General features: G+C 25.9%; 6 protein-coding genes across 9 annotated transcripts; 3 read left to right on the top strand and 3 right to left on the bottom strand.

The window, feature by feature from the left end:
* Positions 1-957: 957 nt before the first annotated feature.
* LOC117206954 (dnaJ homolog dnj-5) lies at positions 958-4561 on the top strand. Its single transcript, XM_033446694.1, has 6 exons — positions 958-1183; positions 1564-3093; positions 3202-3643; positions 3749-3964; positions 4040-4269; positions 4353-4561. The coding sequence occupies exons 2-6, from the start codon at positions 1577-1579 to the stop codon at positions 4477-4479; spliced, it is 2532 nt and encodes an 843-aa protein (XP_033302585.1). The 5' UTR covers positions 958-1183; positions 1564-1576; the 3' UTR covers positions 4480-4561.
* Positions 4562-7696: 3135 nt separating this feature from the next.
* Positions 7697-8795, bottom strand: LOC117206980 (DNA polymerase epsilon subunit 4). The gene is made up of 2 exons (XM_033446741.1): positions 8455-8795; positions 7697-8029 (listed from the first exon to the last, which is right to left on the bottom strand). The coding sequence occupies exons 1-2, from the start codon at positions 8689-8691 to the stop codon at positions 7889-7891; spliced, it is 378 nt and encodes a 125-aa protein (XP_033302632.1). The 5' UTR covers positions 8692-8795; the 3' UTR covers positions 7697-7888.
* Positions 8796-9366: 571 nt separating this feature from the next.
* On the top strand, positions 9367-11096 carry LOC117206970 (ubiquitin thioesterase otubain-like). Its single transcript, XM_033446722.1, has 5 exons — positions 9367-9524; positions 9591-9643; positions 9962-10261; positions 10357-10557; positions 10773-11096. The coding sequence occupies exons 1-5, from the start codon at positions 9482-9484 to the stop codon at positions 10968-10970; spliced, it is 795 nt and encodes a 264-aa protein (XP_033302613.1). The 5' UTR covers positions 9367-9481; the 3' UTR covers positions 10971-11096.
* A 130-nt stretch (positions 11097-11226) lies between these two features.
* LOC117206971 (BLOC-1-related complex subunit 7) lies at positions 11227-13450 on the bottom strand. The gene is made up of 4 exons (XM_033446723.1): positions 13321-13450; positions 12388-12643; positions 12014-12212; positions 11227-11916 (listed from the first exon to the last, which is right to left on the bottom strand). The coding sequence occupies exons 3-4, from the start codon at positions 12149-12151 to the stop codon at positions 11737-11739; spliced, it is 318 nt and encodes a 105-aa protein (XP_033302614.1). The 5' UTR covers positions 12152-12212; positions 12388-12643; positions 13321-13450; the 3' UTR covers positions 11227-11736.
* Positions 13451-13697: 247 nt separating this feature from the next.
* On the top strand, positions 13698-15650 carry LOC117206979. 2 transcript variants are annotated; one of them, XM_033446739.1, is made up of 5 exons: positions 13698-13749; positions 14214-14296; positions 14367-14558; positions 14647-14834; positions 15114-15650. In XM_033446739.1, the coding sequence occupies exons 2-5, from the start codon at positions 14222-14224 to the stop codon at positions 15283-15285; spliced, it is 627 nt and encodes a 208-aa protein (XP_033302630.1). In that variant the 5' UTR covers positions 13698-13749; positions 14214-14221; the 3' UTR covers positions 15286-15650. The 2 variants fall into 2 exon arrangements, with proteins under 2 accessions (XP_033302630.1, XP_033302631.1); XM_033446740.1 differs by lacking the exon at positions 13698-13749 and having other exon boundaries at positions 13931-14296; positions 14391-14558.
* Positions 15651-18025: 2375 nt separating this feature from the next.
* LOC117206941 (zinc finger protein 708-like) lies at positions 18026-21184 on the bottom strand. 3 transcript variants are annotated; one of them, XM_033446666.1, is made up of 3 exons: positions 20792-21184; positions 20103-20447; positions 18026-20019 (listed from the first exon to the last, which is right to left on the bottom strand). In XM_033446666.1, exons 2-3 carry the CDS (start codon positions 20403-20405, stop codon positions 18067-18069), a joined length of 2256 nt encoding a protein of 751 aa, XP_033302557.1. In that variant the 5' UTR covers positions 20406-20447; positions 20792-21184; the 3' UTR covers positions 18026-18066. The 3 variants fall into 3 exon arrangements, with proteins under 3 accessions (XP_033302557.1, XP_033302558.1, XP_033302556.1); XM_033446667.1 differs by having other exon boundaries at positions 20855-21184; XM_033446665.1 differs by having other exon boundaries at positions 20875-21184.
* Positions 21185-21286: the final 102 nt, after the last annotated feature.

Genomic DNA, 21286 nt, shown 5'->3' with positions numbered 1-21286 from the left:
AATGCATAATTAGCAGTATCAGAAAAGTCCTTTCCTGATAGTATGAACTGTTTCCATATAAACAGGTCTTGAATCTTGAATAGTTTCAGCACTCATATATCAAAGTATAAGGAAAACTGTCCGAAAATTGAATCGTGAAAAATCAACATAGAAAACAAGAAAGTTCTCATTCTCTACATGCGTGATATGCCGACATGAATGTCTGAGACAAGGATAGAGACACACTATTCATGTATATTTATCTTGCAAGAACGAGAACTTTGTTGTCTCCCATGTTGACTTTTCACAACTCAATTTTTAGATAATTTCCCCTAGCGAACGTCGACACGTATTTATATAATCGTAATATGGACTATGGACTAGACTTTAATAAACATAACAGTAACGCTACACCTCAACGTCAAAGCATATTGTATAAGATTTGAAATATTTCATGAAATATTAATTTTCATGGCGTTGTGTCCTAATACTCTTTTGTTTAGAATAGCATGAGGAATCAATTAATATAAAAAGAATCATAGAACTCCATTTTTAAAAAGGTGCAATTTTATTTCGCAATTATATGTTACGACCTGTGCATTTCTGAAAAGAATCGCGCTATACAATGATAGATTGTAATGAATCTTGATAAAGAACGTAAAATTTTCCTCTACAAATTCTTTTTACCTGTAATAGCAACAAAGTTATAGTTCGGCCCAATTATTAGACTCACCCTGTATAAAAATAGTAGGAACGCTTTTCTAGTAAAAAGGCGCAACACATTGTTAAATTTAAGAGAATACAAATATTCCTATTTAAATATTTTAACGAAATTTATAAAGAAATATGTAATATAAATAAATAAGAATCTCTTACTGAAAATTATTTTGAAATTCTATATATCGAAACCATAACGGGTCTGTAATTGGACATATCCGTTTACCTAGGAACTTTTCGCAACAATATTATATACGTGGTTGTATGTATACAGACAGAAAACTATTTATATGATCCGTTTATGAATCTGCTGGTAGTGCGGATCACGAATAAATATAGTGACTGATTTTGTATTAACCGCATGGTATATGCTTTAAAATTGTATATATCACTTAAATATAATATTTCCTTTGCAATATGTTAAGAAGCCGTTTATTTTAAGTATAATGTAAACGGATATTCAAGAGTGATATACTTGCCGATAAATGTAAGCATTACATCGTTATACTTGATATGATTTTACAAAGAAACATTTGTTTTAGGTTATCAAATTATATTTAAGATTATTTTCTATGTCACAAGTAATTTAAATAAAGTTGTTTACGTCAATGTTTTCGTTCTATTGTATAGATTTTTTACATTTCTTTTGTATACAACCCGCAAACAGTTTCAAATTATTCATTTTTCTTTTTTTTCAAAGAAGGAAAATACAATATTTATCACAGAATAACTTGTTTTTGATGGTATAAAGAAAACCTACGTTTAATAGAATGTTTGCTACAGAATTTTATTTTTTATTATATAATTCAATAAAAATATTTTGTTACTCATGCATGCAATTTTGATAATGTTTTTTTTTTTTTTAAGAAGATATCACAATATGGCAGAGCAACAACAGTCACCTTCTGGCTTTAAACGTATGTCTTTAGATAAAATTATTGAAGCTATGACTTCAGATTTAGAAAATTCTAATGGTCATTATGTTCAATTTGGTGTAAATCCACAACAAACTACGTCTCATAATTGGGGAAATTATTCGTCAAATCAAACAAGACATTATATTGCTGGTCAATCTTGTCATTCTAATCCACCCACAATGCAATCCATGCCTCCAATGGGTGCTCCTCTTTATATGCAAGATATGTCGAATTATGATTCTCCAACAGATTCAATCTACTTTCCATCTCAAGCAGTAAATCACTTAGGTATAAATGAAAATAATGATTTAATTGGCACTATAGATGTTGGAAGAGGCAATTATATTAATGTAATTTATGGAAATGCTTCACAAATTATGGCAGAACAATGTCAGCTTTCAAATATGACATCTTACAGAAATCAAAACATAATTGATCGAGAATATGGTCTTTTTAATGATCGACACATGAATGTACCATCTGAATTACCAACTCAAAATTTTAATGGAAAACAATTAATTGAGAATTTGGTTGGTAATTGGGCGCCAAACCAGTCTGGTACATATAGTCCCTTTGGTGGATCTCCAAATGTAACCCCAGTACTGCAACCAAACATAGATATTAGAGATCCTGAAGAATTGCCTAGAAATTCAACTGACTTTCAACATAAGAAACCTCGTATGGTAGCGGAAGTTAAACCTATGCGACCCTCTTATTCTGATGTTCTAACAAAATCTGCTCCAACACCTCCATCTCCTCTAACAGTTCAATCTATAAAACCCAAAACAGAATCTGTAAATAAGAAGGTTTCTAATAAAAATTCAAAGAATAAATCTAAATCTACAACATTAAAGAGACAAAATTCATCTGGTAGTGATGATCACAATTCCCCAAAAATACAAATACCACGAAAAGTATTAGAAAAAAATAATTCGAACCTCCCAAGACGCTGGGTATCATTAGATAATCTTGGTTCACCAACTGAAGTTCATGAAATAAATAGTTTTGATAGATCAAACCAATTTGAAAAGAAAAAAGTTTCTAAAATATCTAAGAAAGCAGAAAAAGGAGAGACACTTAATAATTCAAAAGTTCAAAATAATAATCCTAAATCTACTGGAAATATTCCTAAACGTCCCATACAAATAAATAATAATTTAAATATAATAAACACTTCCAGTGAAACTATTTATTCTGAAAAAATAGAGAAAAATCAACAGGTTGTGAATAAAGTAAATAAAGAAGAAAAAAAGGTAACCAAGGAAAAGAATTCTAAACGTTTTCAAGTTGAAAAAACACAAATTAAAAAGGCTCAAAGAAATCGAAGAAGAGAAAATAGGGAATCACCAGTCAAAGATTTATATAAAAACTTAAATAAATATGCTACCCATTGGATTAAAATTGGATTAAAAATATTTCATTGGTTACTACATCTAGTATCTGATGTAGTTAGCATGAGTGCTAATCTTATGATTCTTCTGTAAGTAATGCTTAATATAAGAAGTATTCTAACTGAATTCTATAGTGTACTATTTTTTAATATGTTTTGTATAGTACCAGTAATCAGACTTCTGTGTTTATATTTTAGTGGAAAATGTGGATGGTATCATACTATACTATATTTAAAATATTTATGGGTTTATGTGGCTATGACATTCTCAAAAATTCGTATTTTGAATGCTATTGGCAAGCAATTGGATAATTGGTTTGGTAATAGTAAATTTGCGTTTTGGCGTAAAATAAAAACTAAAAATGAAGAAAAAGAAGAAAATAGTAATTGGATACATGGTGGTCTTGAAGCCAATATTGCATTACCTAGCACTGGTGAAGAGGCTATGAAAAGATTATTAGCTTGTAAAGGAAAGGATCCCTACAGTATACTTGGTGTTACGCCAACATGTTCAGATGATGATATTAAAAAGTATTATAAGAGACAGGCCTTCTTGGTTCATCCAGATAAAAATAATCAGCCTGGTGCGGAAGAAGCATTCAAAATACTTGTACATGCATTTGATATAATTGGTGAACCGGTACTACATATTTTTGTACTTACTATATAATAAAAAATTTGTCCCAAAGCAAAATTATATTTTTCATGTTCATATTATCTTTGTACTACACTCTCAATATTTTAGGAACGTAGACAAGCATTTGATCAAACTAGACAAGTTGAAGCAGCTTGGGGTGTATTAAGTGATTTACTCTCTCAACTTCACAGAAAGATGGAACAGGCAGCAAATACAATAAGATGTACAAATTGTGGTTTAAGGCACAAAAGAATTCCAACACAACGTCCTTGTTATGCAGCAAGATATTGTGCTCAATGTAAAATACGTCATGGTGCAAAAGAAGTAATTATCAAAATGTTATATGAAAGCAAATGGATTGTACTGTGTTCTTAAATTTACATTTTTCAAATTAATTAGGGAGACATTTGGGCAGAGTCTCGTTTAATGGGCTTTCTTTGGCATTATTATGCCTGTATGGAAGGAGCAGTATATGATGTCACAGATTGGGCAGCTTGTCAAGCTGGTAATTTAAAACACCTAAGAGCAAATACACATAGTGTTCAGTATAGAATTGTCTTAGGTCAACGACCACCATCACGAACGGCTAATAATGGTAAAAGACGCCAACAAATAGATCCAAATACCAGGTATTGAATTTTTGTTAAATTCACAAATATCTTGTGGTTTCCGATATTGTATAACTCTGTAAACGATTGTATACATTGAATAGTGAGGCAGATTTTGAGAACTTTTTAAAAAAGTTATACAATCACACCAAGACCGGAAATTCAAGTCCACCAAATCAAAGTTCTTTTGGAGGGGACTGTAAGCGTCGTAAAACTAAACGTAAGAAGTAAAAAGTATGGCAAGTTACTTCCTAATCTCTTAGCATCCATCATGTATAATTATACAATAATATACATAGTACTCCCAAATGAATTCTTATATATTCTTTCCTTCATACAAATATAAATAATATTCATTAGTTTTAGCACAATATTGGAATCATATTGATGATGAATTTTAGAAAGTATACTTATGTAACTTTTGTCATAAAAATATTTTTTTATTTTTATTGTAATGAAAATTTATTTTTTAAAAACGTATCTACTTATGCAAAAATATTGCAAAGTACAATTTATTTTATAACTTGGTGACTAATATTTGTTTAACAATAGTAGAAAAATTAGGTAAGAAATTTAAATTCTTACCTAAATCATTGATTTATGTATAAAATTAATTTGTATTACTTTAGATTTAAAAAAAACACAATTCTAATGTATTTTAAAATACAGAAGATTACAATCATACTAAAATTCACAATGCACCATGAATTAAAATTTCAAAAATACGGATTAATTTTTAATCCATATAAAATGGAACCACATATACACACATTTTCACATTATATTTATAAATAAAGAATTTATTAATACAAAGGAAAAACAAAAATATATAAAAAGTAATAGTTTCAATACTTAGCAAAATATAAATGATCTTTCAATTTAATCCAAATATAATACTCAAATATTATAATATTACATAGCATCTTAATATAGTGTGCAAAATATAGTTATGCAGGAAGTTGTTTCAATAATTTTTCCTGTATTTAAAAAAACTGAAAGCAATGAAAGGAATTCAGGATCTTTTTATCTTAAATTGTTTCAAATAATGTGTCTGCAATCTAATATCTATAAAATGTAATAACCATGTAACATTAAACAATTTTTTATTATAAACTTACACAACAATTCTGATATCTTCTAAATTCTGTTGTTTTTGAGTTACAATTGAAATAGTAGCTCTTGCATGTAATTGATGTACTAAGATATTTGATAATGTTCATATCAAAATTTACATTATTTAGAATGTAAAAATAGAATGATTCAAAATGCAAAATGTTACATGAACATACTTTCAAAATTATATAATTAAGAAAATATTTCTAATGAAAGTTTCAAAGTTTTATTTAAAATTTTTGGAAATAAGATTCTATGTAAACAATTGAAAAGGCTGTTTATAATTTTTTCATAATTTTCTATGTTAACAAAACAAATATTCGAGAAGCTAAAATTTGGATAATATAAAAAAGTTCAGTGACTGAGTTATATTAATATTGGAAAAAGTTAGAAGTTTCCACTGAGAATACTTCCATAACAATTAAGTTTTGCAAATTTGACATTTTATATTCAGAATTATCTTTTGCATTAGTATATTTTTTTATAACTATTATGAAATACCCTGAAACTAAAAAACAAATGTTTTTGTCACTTTTAAAATTATAATAAAAAATAGTTCAAGAAAAAATGTATAAATTAATGTACCATTCTGATCACTTGATTCCAAAATATTTTAAATAATGTGATGAGTTAACTAGAAATGGTTCAATTCATAAATTGAACCATTTAAATGTAAGTGATATGCTTATGTTATATATATATATATATATATATATATATATATATATATATTATTGAGTATAATAATAAAATACAGTTACGTATTTCGTTAGTAGTACATATATTCAATATGAATGTTGGTATAAATTAGTAAACTCATAGAGAGTGGTTCATAAATGATGTGTTGATTCCACGGTAAATGTTTTTCGCTGATAAAATATTCAGTTGAAAATATTTTGAAAATGGAGAATACCATTAAATATCTTTGTTTTAATTACTTATTGTTAATTGATCACTTATTGTTAATTAAATCTTTTATTCGAGCCATATACGTATCAGCAAATAGTAGGAGAAATATTTTGTAAGTTATATTGTTTTCCTTTAAAATATTTTAATAATTATTTGCATTAAATTAATAATTTATATTTTAGAAATTTTTGTGATCCTGTTTTTTAAACAGAAAGACTTATGGAACAAAATAGAAATATTCATTTATAAGAAGCAAACTTATATAATTTCTATTATAAGCTTTAATGATATAAGTAAATATTTTTGTAAAGAATACATATAATATTTTATTATTAATATCATCCTTCTTTAATTAATTGAAAACCCAATGGCTTTAATTACATGCAAAATTTAATCGTACTAATTAAAATATTTTAAAGAAATCAGAATGGACATTCTAACAAAATATCATTGAACTTTTCTTATATTCTAAAATATATGTAAAGAAGTGCAATTCTAATTAAAAAGTAATGTTAAATAATTAAAAAAACAGCTCTGAAAAAGATACTTTTTTAACCACATCTATACCCTTTATTTTATTAGATATATTTTTATTCCCATTTTCAATAAAAATGAATAAGTTTAAATATTTTCATTTAATAATTCGATTTTGTATATTCATAGGTCCTTATCTCTGTTCTGACACCATATATTGTTATATATACCATTATTTATTTTAAGTATGATCTCTACAGATTTGCAATTGATACAATAAAAACTAAATAATTGGCATGTGTAAAATAAGACTGATTTTTTGTCTTTATATTACTCATAAGTTATGTATTAGATTTAAATTTTTAAAATGCTCCTTTCCACATGAACAATATTCTTTGACATTTCAAATAAAGAAAGTTAGAGAGTTTATTCATTGTACACAAATACTACAATATTAAATTGAAAATTAAAAGTAATTGTGATATACATATTTCATTCTGCATTATACAAGATGTATTACAAATAACTTAAGAATATTTAAAAGAATAATGTTAAAATACTTTTAAAAATATATAAATGTGTATGTTAATAAAAATTTAATTTATATATTTTATTTGTATAATAAAAAAATTATGCAGTTCTTTGTACATGCAGATGAAATTATATAACTGTATTAAATGAGTTTTACAATAAAAATACATGTTAAATATGAAATAAATAAATTTTAATATAAATATAACAAAATGCATTTAACCACTATCTTCCTCATACAAAGAATATGTACATTCAATTTCATATCTTCTTCTTAAAGACTTAGGTTTTCTTTGACTATGTACTGGGTGTAATAAAATTTCAGGGTTTATTTTAATTCACATATTTAAAAAATATTGTTACTTTTATATTACTTTTATATTTATATTATAGCATTACACATTAAATTGTCATAAGTTATAAAAAATGTATCATTGTAAATTTATTCTTCACTTATGTTTTATAAATATTTGCATTAAGTATGAAAATTAGAACCTATATACATAATTCTGTTCAATATAATAATGCAATTTTATTGATAACGTACAAAAATAATGCTATTACTATATTACATCAAAAATAAAAACTATGTATTTTCCTCTTCCATTAAATTTTAATTTAGCATTCCTTCTAAAAATACAAGTGCATCAACATTATCAATTGCACTTTCTACATCTCTTTTTTGTAAAGTTTTTTTTTTCATTCGTGCTGTATATTTGTATGATTCTTTAGTAAGAGAATCAATAAAAAGCTCCTGTAATAAGACATAAGATTTAATAATTAAGACACGCACACACACGAAACATTTATTATTTATATTTATTACAAAAACTGCTTCATTCTTTATATGTATATGTTAAAATGTTTTAATTTAGTGAAATTAAAATAATAATCGATAAAAGTAAATAATTTGATAAATAACATGATTTATATAATAGATTTTAATGTAAATTATATTATAATTTGCATACAGTATGTTTCTTTAATAACTGGCATTTAATTATTTACAAAAATAAGGAATATAAGTGAAACATAAACCCAAGAACATGCATAACACAATTGTTACAAATTTACTGACTACAAATTTTTAAAAACTTTGTAATTATTGTAGTATAGTAGCAATATTATGATACAAATTATTCACAATTCATAAATAAATGAGATACATTTTACAATTACCGTAGATTTTGTAATTAAGAAAACAGCTTCTTGGTTAACCATATTCACTTCAGGATCCATCTTTATAATTGTTTTTATTCTACCTAATGGTAATTTTACTAATTTTTCCTTTTGCTCTTCGTCGATACGAGCATTATTTTCAGCTTCTTCTTGAAAATCTTGAAGATTTTCTCCTCCTGTACTAATAATATTTTCATTTAATTCTTTATCACTTCCTTCCTCTTCAAAATTTGCCATATTTATATTAATTTGAACTGATATTTCAAGTGCACTAAAATAAGTTAAGCTATAGGAACAAAATTTTGATACAATCCAATTATTTCATAACATATAGTAAAATTCATTTTATTAAAAATATTTGTTCAATTTTCAGCAGTTAATATTAAATTTTCTTAACTATATTTATATCTTTAAATTTTAATATCAAAAAATTCAAAGTAGCGAATACTTTATTTTATATTGATTCGTATGAATATTTTTTTATAAGTTCGATATAATTAACTAAAATTAAATAGTATTAAATATAATATTTAAAAATTACGGATATCTAATATAATAGTGCAAATAATAAACTTTATGTTTTCGATACATTATTATATATAAGGTTGTGTATTATCAGAATCTTTTATTTTTAGTTATATTAAAAATAAATAAATGTAAATGTTCATATAATTTCAAATTATACGTTATTTAACATTTGGCGGATTACATTAGTCTAGTGATAACAGACATGACTTTCTAGTGGTGGAACGTAATATTTTTATTCCTTAACTTTAAAGAGAAGAGAACAATAATTTCTTTTCTGTAATATCATTTTACTAAATTTAATTCTATAATATACACGAATATAATAAAAAATGCACTCTGTTAAATATTCGTCCCACTCTATTTCGAGAGATATAGTTACCAATCTAAAACATTTTAATACAATGGTAAATGCCTTTTCAATTTCCACATGGACATCGGGCTTTTATTTACGACTGATAATTTGACAGTCGTTTCAAAATTTATGAAAACTTCTTGAAATATGGAAGAGAAATCTTGCAAAGAGCAATTAACAGAAAATACAGGTTCTTAAATATATATTATGATTCGAAAGAATGAATATATAACTTATCATATTCGTTTTATTACAGATATCAACCAAGATGAGTTGATTCTTCAACAACAAAGACGTATCGAAATGGAGGTTAATATATGTTATCGTTCTTTATAAATTGATTTTTTTTTAATTTTCTTATAATTACTATTTATTTTTTATGAAAAAAATTACATTATTTCCATTAACCATATTTAATAATTGTCGTTAGGGTCCATTCTTATTTTTTATCTTTGAGTTTAATAATCATTTTGTTTACTAATTATCTTATTATGAATTGTAAATTAAGTGTACATATTATAGATAGGTTACATATAAACAATCTAATTTAATATTTATTGTCTTCATCTCTTTATTTTATATTTATAAAAGGAAATAAAAATATGAAATAAAGTCGTTATCTTCCAGATTTCTGAATCCATTGCTTTGGTTGGAGAGAAAGAATCCATAAAAAGTTTGGAACGTGAATACTCTGAAGATGAAATATACCTTTCGAAAGCTAAAGCATTAGGTCAAAAATATTCATATATTAGGAGAACTAGACCAGATGGAAATTGCTTTTTTAGAGCCTTTAGTTATGCATATCTTGAAAAGTTAATTGGAAATAAAGAGGAATATGAAAAATTTCGGGAACTTGCATTAAAAAGTAAAGAAAGTTTGGTAGCATTAGGTTTCCCCCAATTTACAGTTGAAGATTTTCATGATACGGTAAATACATTTTATTATAAATCATATACTGATAAATTTTTATTTTTTTTATTATTTTAAATATTCAAAACAGAAAATGTTTCTTTGTATTACAGTTTATGGATGTAATTGATAAAGTAGGAGAAGATACAGAGTCAAGCTATATTGAATTACATAAACTTTTCAATGAACAAGGATGTTCTGATTATGTTGTTGTATATCTTAGATTAATTACCTCTGGTCAATTACGGCTTGAAGCTGATTTTTATCAGCATTTTATTGAAGGAGAACGTACTGTTTCAGAGTTCTGTCGTCAAGTAAGTACTATGAATACTATTCTATACCAATATTTACAATTAATATTATGTTTATTTTGAGAATTCGTTATGTGACACAAAAACTATATTTTTCTATATATAATATACAATATATACATATATTAACTATAATTTTTCTATATTTTTAATATATATAGTTTATTTTTTAATCAGTATTAATTAAATTAATTACTAAAGAATGTTTATTTTTATAGGAAGTAGAACCAATGTACAAAGAATCTGATCACATTCACATTATAGCTATGAGCACTGCTTTAGGAACTGGTGTACGTGTTCGTTATATGGATCGAGGCGCTGGAACTGAAGTAACTGCACATGATTTCCCTGAAGGTGCAACTCCAGCTGTTCATTTATTATATCGCCCTGGTCATTATGATATTCTATATCCTTGATAAATCACACATTTAACTGACACATAACTTTTTAAAAAATCTCACAACAAAGATTAATTATTTAGCAAATTATATCTTGTGTACGCAATCAAAACTCATAAAATTTTTGTTTGGTTAGATGTAACATTACAATTGTAAGTAATTAATTTAAGCCTTATAGAATATTCAATAAAATTATAAAATTTTATGTAAAAAAAGCTGTGTTTTTTAAGAAAATACAAAAGGTGGGTCTTTGTTATTAATAATCATACTAAATTGTTCACAACCTTTAATCATTTATTAAATATATAACAAAGAATTTAACATGATTTCTTTAGTGCATTATTAATACAAATTATTCTCTTAAACAATTTTGAGATTATAAATTTTAAATAAAATCACACAACAGATCATGTTATCAGGATGATATGTTGATTATAATTTTTATAACATTAATTATAATTATGTATTGTAAGTCATTTGAAAGACATATTTCAAGCATAAATTATATATCATAATAACAATATGAGAAATATAATAGAGAATGTAGTTTTAAATTCATTGTAAAGTTAAATACCTTAATTAACATTTTATAGTAATACAATAAATATTTGTGAAATTAAACTTTATTATATAGAAGCCTTAAATTATTTATATGATTGAAAAAAGAAATAGTTCTAAAATACACAATTATACACCTAATTAGTAATAATATGATACAAAAGTCTAAAATATATGAAAAATTATATATTATAAATAAAGATATAGGGTAAGTATTTATTATAATTTATCTTTGCATAGAACGTACTTGTTCGGTAACTTCTTCCAAAGTTATAAAACTTCTATTGACAGATTCCAGTTGGTAATCTAAATGAGTGGTTAGAAGAGCAATTTTCTTTAGATTAGCCTCTGCAGTTTCTAGACTATGCTCTTGTTGTGCAAAATTTTTTGCACTGTGCATTAATATCTATAAGCGTATCTTAATTAAAAAAACGATATTTATAAAGTGTATGAATTTTCATAAATATAATGTATGTTTGTATGTATGTATTTTGAAATTTTACCTCACTGCTTTTTGAACCTCTTTGTATTTGTCTTGCAAGGGATGCAATATTGTTTACATTAACTTGTACTCTATCAGCCAATCTCATTTTTGACTCAACAAATAAGCTTCGAGCACTTGTACTTGAAGCTGAAGCCATGGCGTATAGATTTTTATTAATTTTGAAACAAACTTTAATTTAATAACCTTCAGGTTCTTATCTGTAATTGTTAACATAGACTTAATAATGAACAATAAGATATATTGCATAAAAATTGAAAATATATTTTAAAAATTAACTTTAAACATTCATATAATTAAATGGACTAAAATCATAGAAAATAACAACAACATTATTATTAAATACAGGGTGTCTCTGTTGAAGTTAACACTTACATGCGGATTTTGGTTAATTGTAACAATAATATCTTTCGCATTTGTCTCGTGCGTTTGTGGTTTTTTATTCTAAACACTACCGGTTTCTTTGAACCTTTTATGGTAATTGTTCTGTGTACAAGTGTATAACCTCTTTTACACACTGAATAGTTTCACCATAAATAGAAGTTTGTTGAATCCATTCATGATCTATTAATGATCTATTCTCACTAATCACAGTCAGCTAAAAAACCTTGTTTGTATGTACCAGTATCTACTATAATAAACATAACTCAATATATTCATCATTTTGTTGATATTTTCAGTACATATTGCTATTGGTGAATATAACTATCACTTCAAGCATTTATAATATAAACAAGTTCAGATATCATTTTAGCGTTATCTTATAATTTCATTACATTTCTAGGGTACAACGTCATTATGAATGAAGATTATAATTCAGAGATAGTCAAATGAATAAAGTTCAATTAAAATGATTCAAACTCAAAAAAATGTTTTTCATCCATCAAAAGTAATAAGAGAAAATACTGGTGACTTTAGGAAAATAAAAAAAAAGAAATAATTCGACAAAATAATTTATCTTCCATGGTATTTCTCTTTTGAAATCATTCGAATTATGTCATAAACATTTTTCATGTCATTAAAAATGGAGCAGATATTTATATGGCCTCCTTCATGTAAAACACCCTTTAATACTATTATGATGTAATAATTTAAGTATTTTTTATCATAAATTTCATTCTATATAATAAAATTTGAGACATGTACATATATGCTATTTTATAGAAATATTAATTATAAGAGAAGCATAAATAAATTTAATAACTTTTTGTTGACAAATGATATATATATTATTAAATTAATAAGATAAATATTTCGCATCTGTCACTTTAAAAGTTCTATATGAAATATATAAATTACATCAAATACCTTTATAATATAGGATTCAGATATATAATTTCCAGTATTACAACTTCCTCTTTGATCATATGTTTGTAACTTTAATGTAGATCACACAAAGTGATGATAGATTCAGCTGATAATCAGCTTGATACTTAAGAACACATCAGAAATATATTCATGTGTGCGAATATCATATATATATATATATATGATATATATATATGATATATATATATATGATATATATATGATATATATATATATATATATATATATATATATATATATATGATAACCTAATATATAAGTCTTATATGTATATAATGTGGATGCAAGGCGTTTTTCGGAAGTCAATCTTACATTTTATAATGTAATGTAATGAAATGAATGAAATGAAATTAATGAAATATAAAGAGAAGTAAGATACACATGATATATGTAGTTAATATATAAAGGGTAAAGTTTTCCTTGTGGATCCAACAACTGATCTTTTTCGTGTTATTTAACCCCTTAACCTACAACTACGGGCATAGTCCGCAGTAGATGATCGGACCAAATATAATATATAATATGATATATAATAGCTTGTTTACGTTTTCGGCCAAAAATTCTCGAACGTAAATCGTAAATTAAGGGGTTAATAGTCTTCGACGCGTAAAATCCGAAGTTAACTTTAACTTTAAGATCCATCAAATCAGTGGTTCAAAAGTTATGTGTATCTAAAGTTGAGCTTTTTCAGCGTATTTTACATGTTACCTTAACGCCATGTTGTTTTCTATGTTCTATGAAACATAGTTTTATAACATTAATCCATAAATCCAAAAGACCGTATTATAAAAAATAATAACAGACTAATTTACCACTATGATTTTCAAGCTGCTATATGAAATGTCATTAATATTTTGTGATTAAAATAATAGTTTCAGAGATGGATCTTGATGATGTTACTTTACTCGCTCAACAAATTAGAGAAACAAACAAACTTTCCACAAAGGATGCAATGGTAATATATTTCATACAACTGCTTATATCAGATAAAAGTAGTTACATATATAAGATTTCTTTTATTATAGTATTTAAGAAGTTTGTGTATACAGCTAAAAAATCCTGTATTACCACAACATGAGATTGAAACCCGTGCTGGATCTCGTCCTCCAACACATGAAGAAATCAAAAAATTTGAAGAAATAGAAACTATTAAAAAAGGGTGTTATAATGCATTAGAGGATAAAATAATTGTTCATAATTGGAAAGAATTTTGTAAGGTTTGTCTATTTAAAAAATGTTCTATATTCTTATATATCTTAACGTTGAAAAGATTTTTCTTATCAAGTGTTTTATTATTCCGATAAGTTAAATCGCTGGAACCTTAAAGAGGTTGAACCATTTTTACTCTTGAGAGAGGAAAATAAAACATATATACGCAGTAAAAAGGAAAGAAAAAGATTTGTACAATTTTTAGCAGATGGTTTGCCAAATAGAACTTTATACAGTGTATATCACAGATTTAGAACTTTGTATGCAGATAATTTTCAAAGAAGGTAATATATGTATAAAATAGAAAACTTCTTTTGTATTAAATGCTTAATTGATTTTCATTTAATACTTTCTGTGTTCTACTTTTCTCATGAAATATTCACACTCTACTAAATATTATATCAACATTAACATTCTTGTTTTTTATCAAAAATAAGAATAGTTATGTTGTATATAAAATATTTTTTGCAATTAAAAGTAATATAATTTTAATTCTCTAAATCTTCAAAAATTTATTCTGTAAATTCAGTAGTTTTTAATTTAACTATTGTTAATATATTAAGGTTTTATCCAGATGAAGATAGAATGATTTTGGATCACTTAGAACACAATATCAACCTTGATCAGAGGCGGAAATATACAGATTTAGCAAGAGTTTTAAAACGAACTCGAATTTCTATTTGGCGTCGTTATAAACTACTCAAGAAAAAACGTTATGGAAGAGAGAATTATTAAATTTTGTATTAGATTTTTATGATATTTGTATGTAAATCGTTTGGGTGCATACTAAGTCTATTCGAAATCAGTTTCGTGTCATTTATTTCACCATCATGAATTTCCAATTGATATCAGACACCTTTTCTCGTTTGAAAAATAATGATTTAGCAAGATTTATAAAACGAAGTTGCACTAGGTGTCCGCGTGGACATGGTATCTGCCTCACATATAAATGAAACAATCCGCTTGTCGAGTTAATTGTCACATCGTGTTGTTAATTTTATTTATTTTCCATATTTCTGTATAATGCATGTTTGGATTTAATTAAATTAAAAAAATGTTAGTCGCAAATCTTATGTATGAATAAACAATATTGAATAGAACATAATACCTTTATTCATTAAATATAATTCAGCATTCATTTGTTAAAACTTCTTAACCCAAAGTTTATTAACATAATTGATATGAATATTTAAATCAATTTTGTATATTACGAAAAGGGAATTTTGCATATTAAAAAAGAACATAGACAAAGTGAAATTACTTGTATCAAGTAATTTGATATACATATTTATACATATGTATTTAAAAAAACTTCATTTTTTGAAATATGCAGTATTTATGTGTTTTGCTGACACAATACATTATTATTTACACGTCTTATATGTGATAATCAAATTTTATGAATATGATCTCAACATAATTATTGTATAATTTCCAATTAATATTAAATAAACTATTGTGTGGTTTAAATATGAGAAAACACATGTACAAAGATTAATAATGTATATATAATATATAGAAATTATTTATATTTAATAAAGGTAATAATAGTATCTTGTAAATAATTTGTTCTATATTATTGTAGAATTAATATGCTTAGTAAATATAATGTTAAATTTTCTAATTAAACAGAATATAGATTATGTACACAAAGTGCAAGTAATTTATATCAGGAATTTTTAATAAAACTTTTACTTACTTTAATTTTCATTTTTAAATACTAGCTACTGATTTATACAATTCATACATGTTTGATATTTTCATAAAATGCAAAATAAAATATATGATTTATTTAATAATGTATAATTGTTTTTTTAATACATAATATGGACAGTAAAATGTTTAAAATAATACAGGTATGTAATATACATGTGAGTCACAGAAAGGAACAGATTTAGTCGTTTGTATAAAATCATAATACTGCCAATATTAGCACAAATTCATAAATTTCTTAATTCAATTTTTTAAGGAAGAAAGGAGTAAATAACATAAAGTATAAAATATCATATGATCTTTTACATTTTTGCAATTACATATAAAAATATATATAACTATACATTCAAATTTGTACATAGGGTGTTCCAAAATCATGCTACAGAACTATTTGCTACATACTATAAATTTCTTTTTATTTTAAGAATCAAAGTTTATGAAAGCAAATCATAAAAAATATTCTTTTATTCACTAAATTTATCTATTAAATAAAAATTAAAAAATTAAGAACTGAACATAGAGAAATGTGTGTGGCATAATTACAATTCACTGGCACTAGTAAGATATATGTAAAGTACATTAAAGCTATTGAAAACATTTTCAAATCAGTACATTTAATACTAAAATGTATTGCATATAATTCTTCTGTATGAATATATATATATTTAATTATTGGAATTTGAGCAGCTTGAGCTGAAAATTGATGATTTTTTAAATTTATTTGTTTTTATATTAAAAACGAAATTTCAAACTACGAAATGATATGAAATTCGCTAATTTCTCCTAACATAAGTTTGTTTGTTTCTATGTTTAATATGATTTTGGGACACTCTGTAAATAAATAAATATATTTAATTCGTACAATTACATTATCTGTATAATATTATTTATAATTACTGGGCTATATTCAAAAAATATACACATGATTAGAAGATATTCACAATGACTGTTGTTTAAATGAAGAAATAAATTTTGTTATAATAAAGCATTTAGAGCTTCTACAAAATTTAAATATGCGAGTATTTAAATAATCTTTCTCTGTAAAAAGGCTGCTTATATATTTACACAAGTGTATGATTTCTAAAATAATATTATATTATATACTATATGAGTCATATTATAGCATATTCTATATAATATATATATATATATATATATATTTTATATGTCGGAGAAGCGTCAGGAATAGGGTTGTGGGTGTTTGATAGATCTTCATTTGAATTGGCCATCGCTGTGTTATAACGAAAGTACGGCCTGGTAATACGAGTATGGATACTAACGATTCGACAATCAACCGCGGTGGTTGGGCACTTGCGATACTAGTAACGTTGGTCTTAGGTTCGATAACAAATCCACAGTCAACGGGATGATAAGTATCAACGTAATACACTTCTCGGGTCAATCTTTGTTTTTAAGGAGAGCCATATAATCATTTCATACCTCTGTCAGGTACACATCCCTCCCGTGACCGTGGCTACGTCTAGTGACCTGCTATGTCACTTCGAGCCCGAACCCATCGTCATAAAGTCAGATTGGAACATTAACACTGTTTCTTATTTTTATTACTTAAGTGTAGCTATAGTAAAAGTCTGAACTATAGTATTGAGGTTTTTCCCAATATTCCGGACGGGAAATCCCGATGTTCTTTCATCTCCGACATATATATATATATATATATATATATATATATATATATATATATATATATATATATATATATATATATATATATATAATTTGTCATGATGTACAAGCAAAACCATTGTTTTTTTTTTTTTTTTTTGAAATTATGAATCTTATTTATTAAAACATTTGTCCTATCACAGCAAGTGATCGTACTGCAGATTGCACATTATTTACATGAATATGATGAGCAACTGTGTGATGATGGTCATCTACAACCATCTCTCCATATTGAGCTCGACAACGTTTCTGATGTGCAAACAAACTGCCACTGTGACTATAAGCAGCTCCACACGTTTTGCAAACATATGGTTTTTCTCCAGAGTGAGTATAAGTATGTTCTTTTAATGTACTTAGTCTTTTAAATGCTTTGCCACATGTTTTACACAAATAATTTGCCTCTCCAGTGTGTCGTGTTAAGTGTCGTCTAAAAGCTGAACTCACAGCAAATGCTGCACTGCATACATGGCAAACAAATGGTTTATCACCTGTATGAATCCTAATGTGATTCGCTAAACTGGTCGTTGTAGTAAATCCACTATTGCAAGTTTTACACACATGTGGTTTAATACCAGTATGAGTTCTCATGTGATAAGTTAAAGAAGAATTACTTGGATACACTTTACTGCAAATATGACACAAGTATTCTCGTGGAACCTTTTCTTTTGGTTTATGTGTCCTTTGATGAAGAACAAGACGAGCTTGACTAGCACATACTTTTCCACAGATTTCACAAGTAACTGGTTCAGCTTTTGGTTTATGCATTGATACATGACGTCTAAGACCTTTTTTTGTTGCCATAATTTTATCACAATGTTGACATTTATATTCACCAGATTCATCTTCATCACTTTCTTCTTTTTTAACATTTTCATTCTCTTGTAAAGTGCTTTGTGTAGTATTTGGAAAGGAATCATCATCAGAGTCAAAAAATTTATTATCATCTACTAAATTGTCTAGTAAGCCATGACCATGTTTTTCTGCGTGTTTTTTTAATGTATCAGGCCTAAAGAACCATTTTTTACATACAGTACAGGAATATTTTTTATCTCCATGTACGAGAGTATGTCTTTTCAGATTTTTTAAAGACGAACAATATTGACTACAAATTTCGCATTTGTACAACTCAGGTGCATTTTCAAAATCATAGACTTCATTCACAGTACCATTTTCATCATCAGTATCATCTTCAAATTTCATTTCTTTTTTTGGTTGCTTGTTATCCTTCTGTTCGTCTGTACTAATTTGTTTAATCATGTTATTTACTTTTTTAGTATGAGATTTTAAATGACGTACAAGACTTTGAGGTTTAGAAAAGCATGCATGACACAATTGACATGCAAGAGGTTTTGATGCATGTATTTTTTTATGATTTTCCATATTTTCTAATCTATAAAACATTTTTGAACAAACATTGCATTTATGCTTTTTTTCATGAACAAGGGAATGTTTTTTTAAACCTCTTTGTGTGCTGTAACATTTTGCACATACTTTGCATTTAAATTTTAATTCTCTAGAATCTTGACCATCATTGCTTGAATCATAATAATTATTATGAATTTCATCTTCGCTATAGGTTTTATTAGGCACTGATTTTACTTTCCTAGTAGAAGTACGTTTCTGTAAAACTTCTTCTTCTTCTTTGACATTATCATTTAATATATTATCATCAAAGAATTCCTCCTCTGGTTTTTTATCATCCTCTTCTGGATTTTGATTGATATCTTGGTTTTCTTTTGGTTTATTTTCCATATCAATAGTTTCAGAAATATCATTGTTACTCTCTTGTGTGAGAGATGTTTCATGTATATTATTTTCTGAAGTACAAGATTCCTTTTCAATTTCTTTAGATCCTTCAAATCCGATAGAACAAATAAATAGTTTTTCATTTTGCATATCAATCTGGTTGGTGCTTAAGTTGGATTCATCTCTACAATAGGTGTCATTAGTTTGCATATATTCTTGAGAATTTGATACTCCATGCATTTCTTCTTTCACAAAATAATCTTCTTGATCAATTTGTTTTTTTGATAATAATGTTCTTATCTCAGATTCAGTTTGTGTAAATGTGTCCTAAAATATTTAAAAGCATTTACATTTACTATACCAAGTTTACAGTTACTATATAACAAATTGACATAACATGTTATATTTACCACAATAGTAATTTTATTTGGTTTATTATAATACATTCGCAATTTGGCATCAGAATGTTGACACTGCTGTCTAAATTCATGAGCAACACTTGCTTTATAGATACAAATATCACAAATTAATGAAGGTAATCCGTCTTGTTCATGAATTTCTATCGATCCACAAACTTGTATCTTTTGTGGAAGGCTCGAGAAATCATTTACTTCTTGATCCGTACAGAAGATAGGAGATAAATTAGTACCCTCTGTAAGGCAAATTCTGCATATTCTGTCCATATTAAGTGGTAAATCAAAATATTCTGTCATTGTTTAATGCAAATACAGAACAGTTTCTATGTAATAGATTTCCTGTAAAGAATTTATATAAACATATTATATGATAATTTCAATACAAACACTTTTTTAAATAAAATATTTGTTTTTATTTTATGTATTATTTTATTTTATATTTTTTAATCAGAAGAAAACATTTCATAACATAAACATTGGGTTTTTATAAAATCCGAACTTAAGTGTATATTTACAACTTTTATTTAATATATAAATAACAATATAGTATTTAATGTTATTGATAATAAAGAATAAAAATTCATTATAAAGTTATAAAAATTCGAAATCATTGTGACAAAATTTTGAGATGCGTTAGTATATTCAATAACGTATACATAATAAAAAAAATGGAGTATACATACAAGATGGAAACATTTTATTTGAAAAACACTTATTTTTAAAGGAAATAAAAAAGATTAACATACAAAAATGAGAGGTTCTCAACCTTCGGATCTTTTGTGCACCGCGAAAACATGCCACGATGTTGAGACAATGCTTTAGCAGTGATGCCCAGATGAATACATTGCAGCTTCTTTGAAAAACCTGTATTTTCCAAAATTTTTATAATACACAATTCTCGAAAAATTTTTACCGTATGTTAAAGAGCAATGTCACGTGTTTCGTTATTAGTCATATATTATTCGTTTTGATGATACTTTTCTAAGAAAAATCTATCACTTCTCTATTTCTTTGTTTAATGGCTTCCCTGTACTACGAAAGTTGAGAGCAATCTGAAGCGAACGCACGAAATGAAGAGTCTAGAGACTTAGTGGACGGGTCAATACAAAGAAAGACTATACGTATATGGACTTATACTTCAATAATTGGTAGTACTTATTTCATGTAATAGGATGCAA

The sequence above is a fragment of the Bombus bifarius genome, unplaced genomic scaffold, assembly GCF_011952205.1.
Source record: "Bombus bifarius isolate JDL3187 unplaced genomic scaffold, Bbif_JDL3187 scf7180000008014, whole genome shotgun sequence".
Lineage (NCBI taxonomy): Eukaryota > Metazoa > Arthropoda > Insecta > Hymenoptera > Apidae > Bombus > Bombus bifarius.
This window is presented reverse-complemented; position numbering and strand designations above follow the sequence as displayed.

What these genes read in the sequence shown, in the direction of transcription:
- LOC117206970 (XM_033446722.1), top strand. Translation starts at nt 9,482, where the DNA reads ATGGAAGAGAAATCTTGCAAAGAGCAATTAACAGAAAATACAG. An exon ending in TTGAAGATTTTCATGATACG is followed by an intron (nt 10,262 to 10,356) that starts GTAAATACATTT and finishes TTTGTATTACAG; the next exon opens with TTTATGGATGTAATTGATAA. An exon ending in TTTCAGAGTTCTGTCGTCAA is followed by an intron (nt 10,558 to 10,772) that starts GTAAGTACTATG and finishes TTATTTTTATAG; the next exon opens with GAAGTAGAACCAATGTACAA.
- LOC117206980 (XM_033446741.1), bottom strand. Translation starts at nt 8,691, where the DNA reads ATGGCAAATTTTGAAGAGGAAGGAAGTGATAAAGAATTAAATGAAAAT. An exon ending in TCTTAATTACAAAATCTACG is followed by an intron (nt 8,030 to 8,454) that starts GTAATTGTAAAA and finishes GTCTTATTACAG; the next exon opens with GAGCTTTTTATTGATTCTCT.
- LOC117206979 (XM_033446739.1), top strand. Translation starts at nt 14,222, where the DNA reads ATGGATCTTGATGATGTTACTTTACTCGCTCAACAAATTAGAGAAACA. An exon ending in TTTCCACAAAGGATGCAATG is followed by an intron (nt 14,297 to 14,366) that starts GTAATATATTTC and finishes CTTTTATTATAG; the next exon opens with TATTTAAGAAGTTTGTGTAT. An exon ending in ATTGGAAAGAATTTTGTAAG is followed by an intron (nt 14,559 to 14,646) that starts GTTTGTCTATTT and finishes TATTCCGATAAG; the next exon opens with TTAAATCGCTGGAACCTTAA.
- LOC117206971 (XM_033446723.1), bottom strand. Translation starts at nt 12,151, where the DNA reads ATGGCTTCAGCTTCAAGTACAAGTGCTCGAAGCTTATTTGTTGAGTCA. An exon ending in GAGGTTCAAAAAGCAGTGAG is followed by an intron (nt 11,917 to 12,013) that starts GTAAAATTTCAA and finishes ATACGCTTATAG; the next exon opens with ATATTAATGCACAGTGCAAA.
- LOC117206941 (XM_033446666.1), bottom strand. Translation starts at nt 20,405, where the DNA reads ATGACAGAATATTTTGATTTACCACTTAATATGGACAGAATATGCAGA. An exon ending in CAAATAAAATTACTATTGTG is followed by an intron (nt 20,020 to 20,102) that starts GTAAATATAACA and finishes TAAATATTTTAG; the next exon opens with GACACATTTACACAAACTGA.
- LOC117206954 (XM_033446694.1), top strand. Translation starts at nt 1,577, where the DNA reads ATGGCAGAGCAACAACAGTCACCTTCTGGCTTTAAACGTATGTCTTTA. An exon ending in GCTAATCTTATGATTCTTCT is followed by an intron (nt 3,094 to 3,201) that starts GTAAGTAATGCT and finishes TTTATATTTTAG; the next exon opens with TGGAAAATGTGGATGGTATC. An exon ending in CAAATAGATCCAAATACCAG is followed by an intron (nt 4,270 to 4,352) that starts GTATTGAATTTT and finishes TACATTGAATAG; the next exon opens with TGAGGCAGATTTTGAGAACT.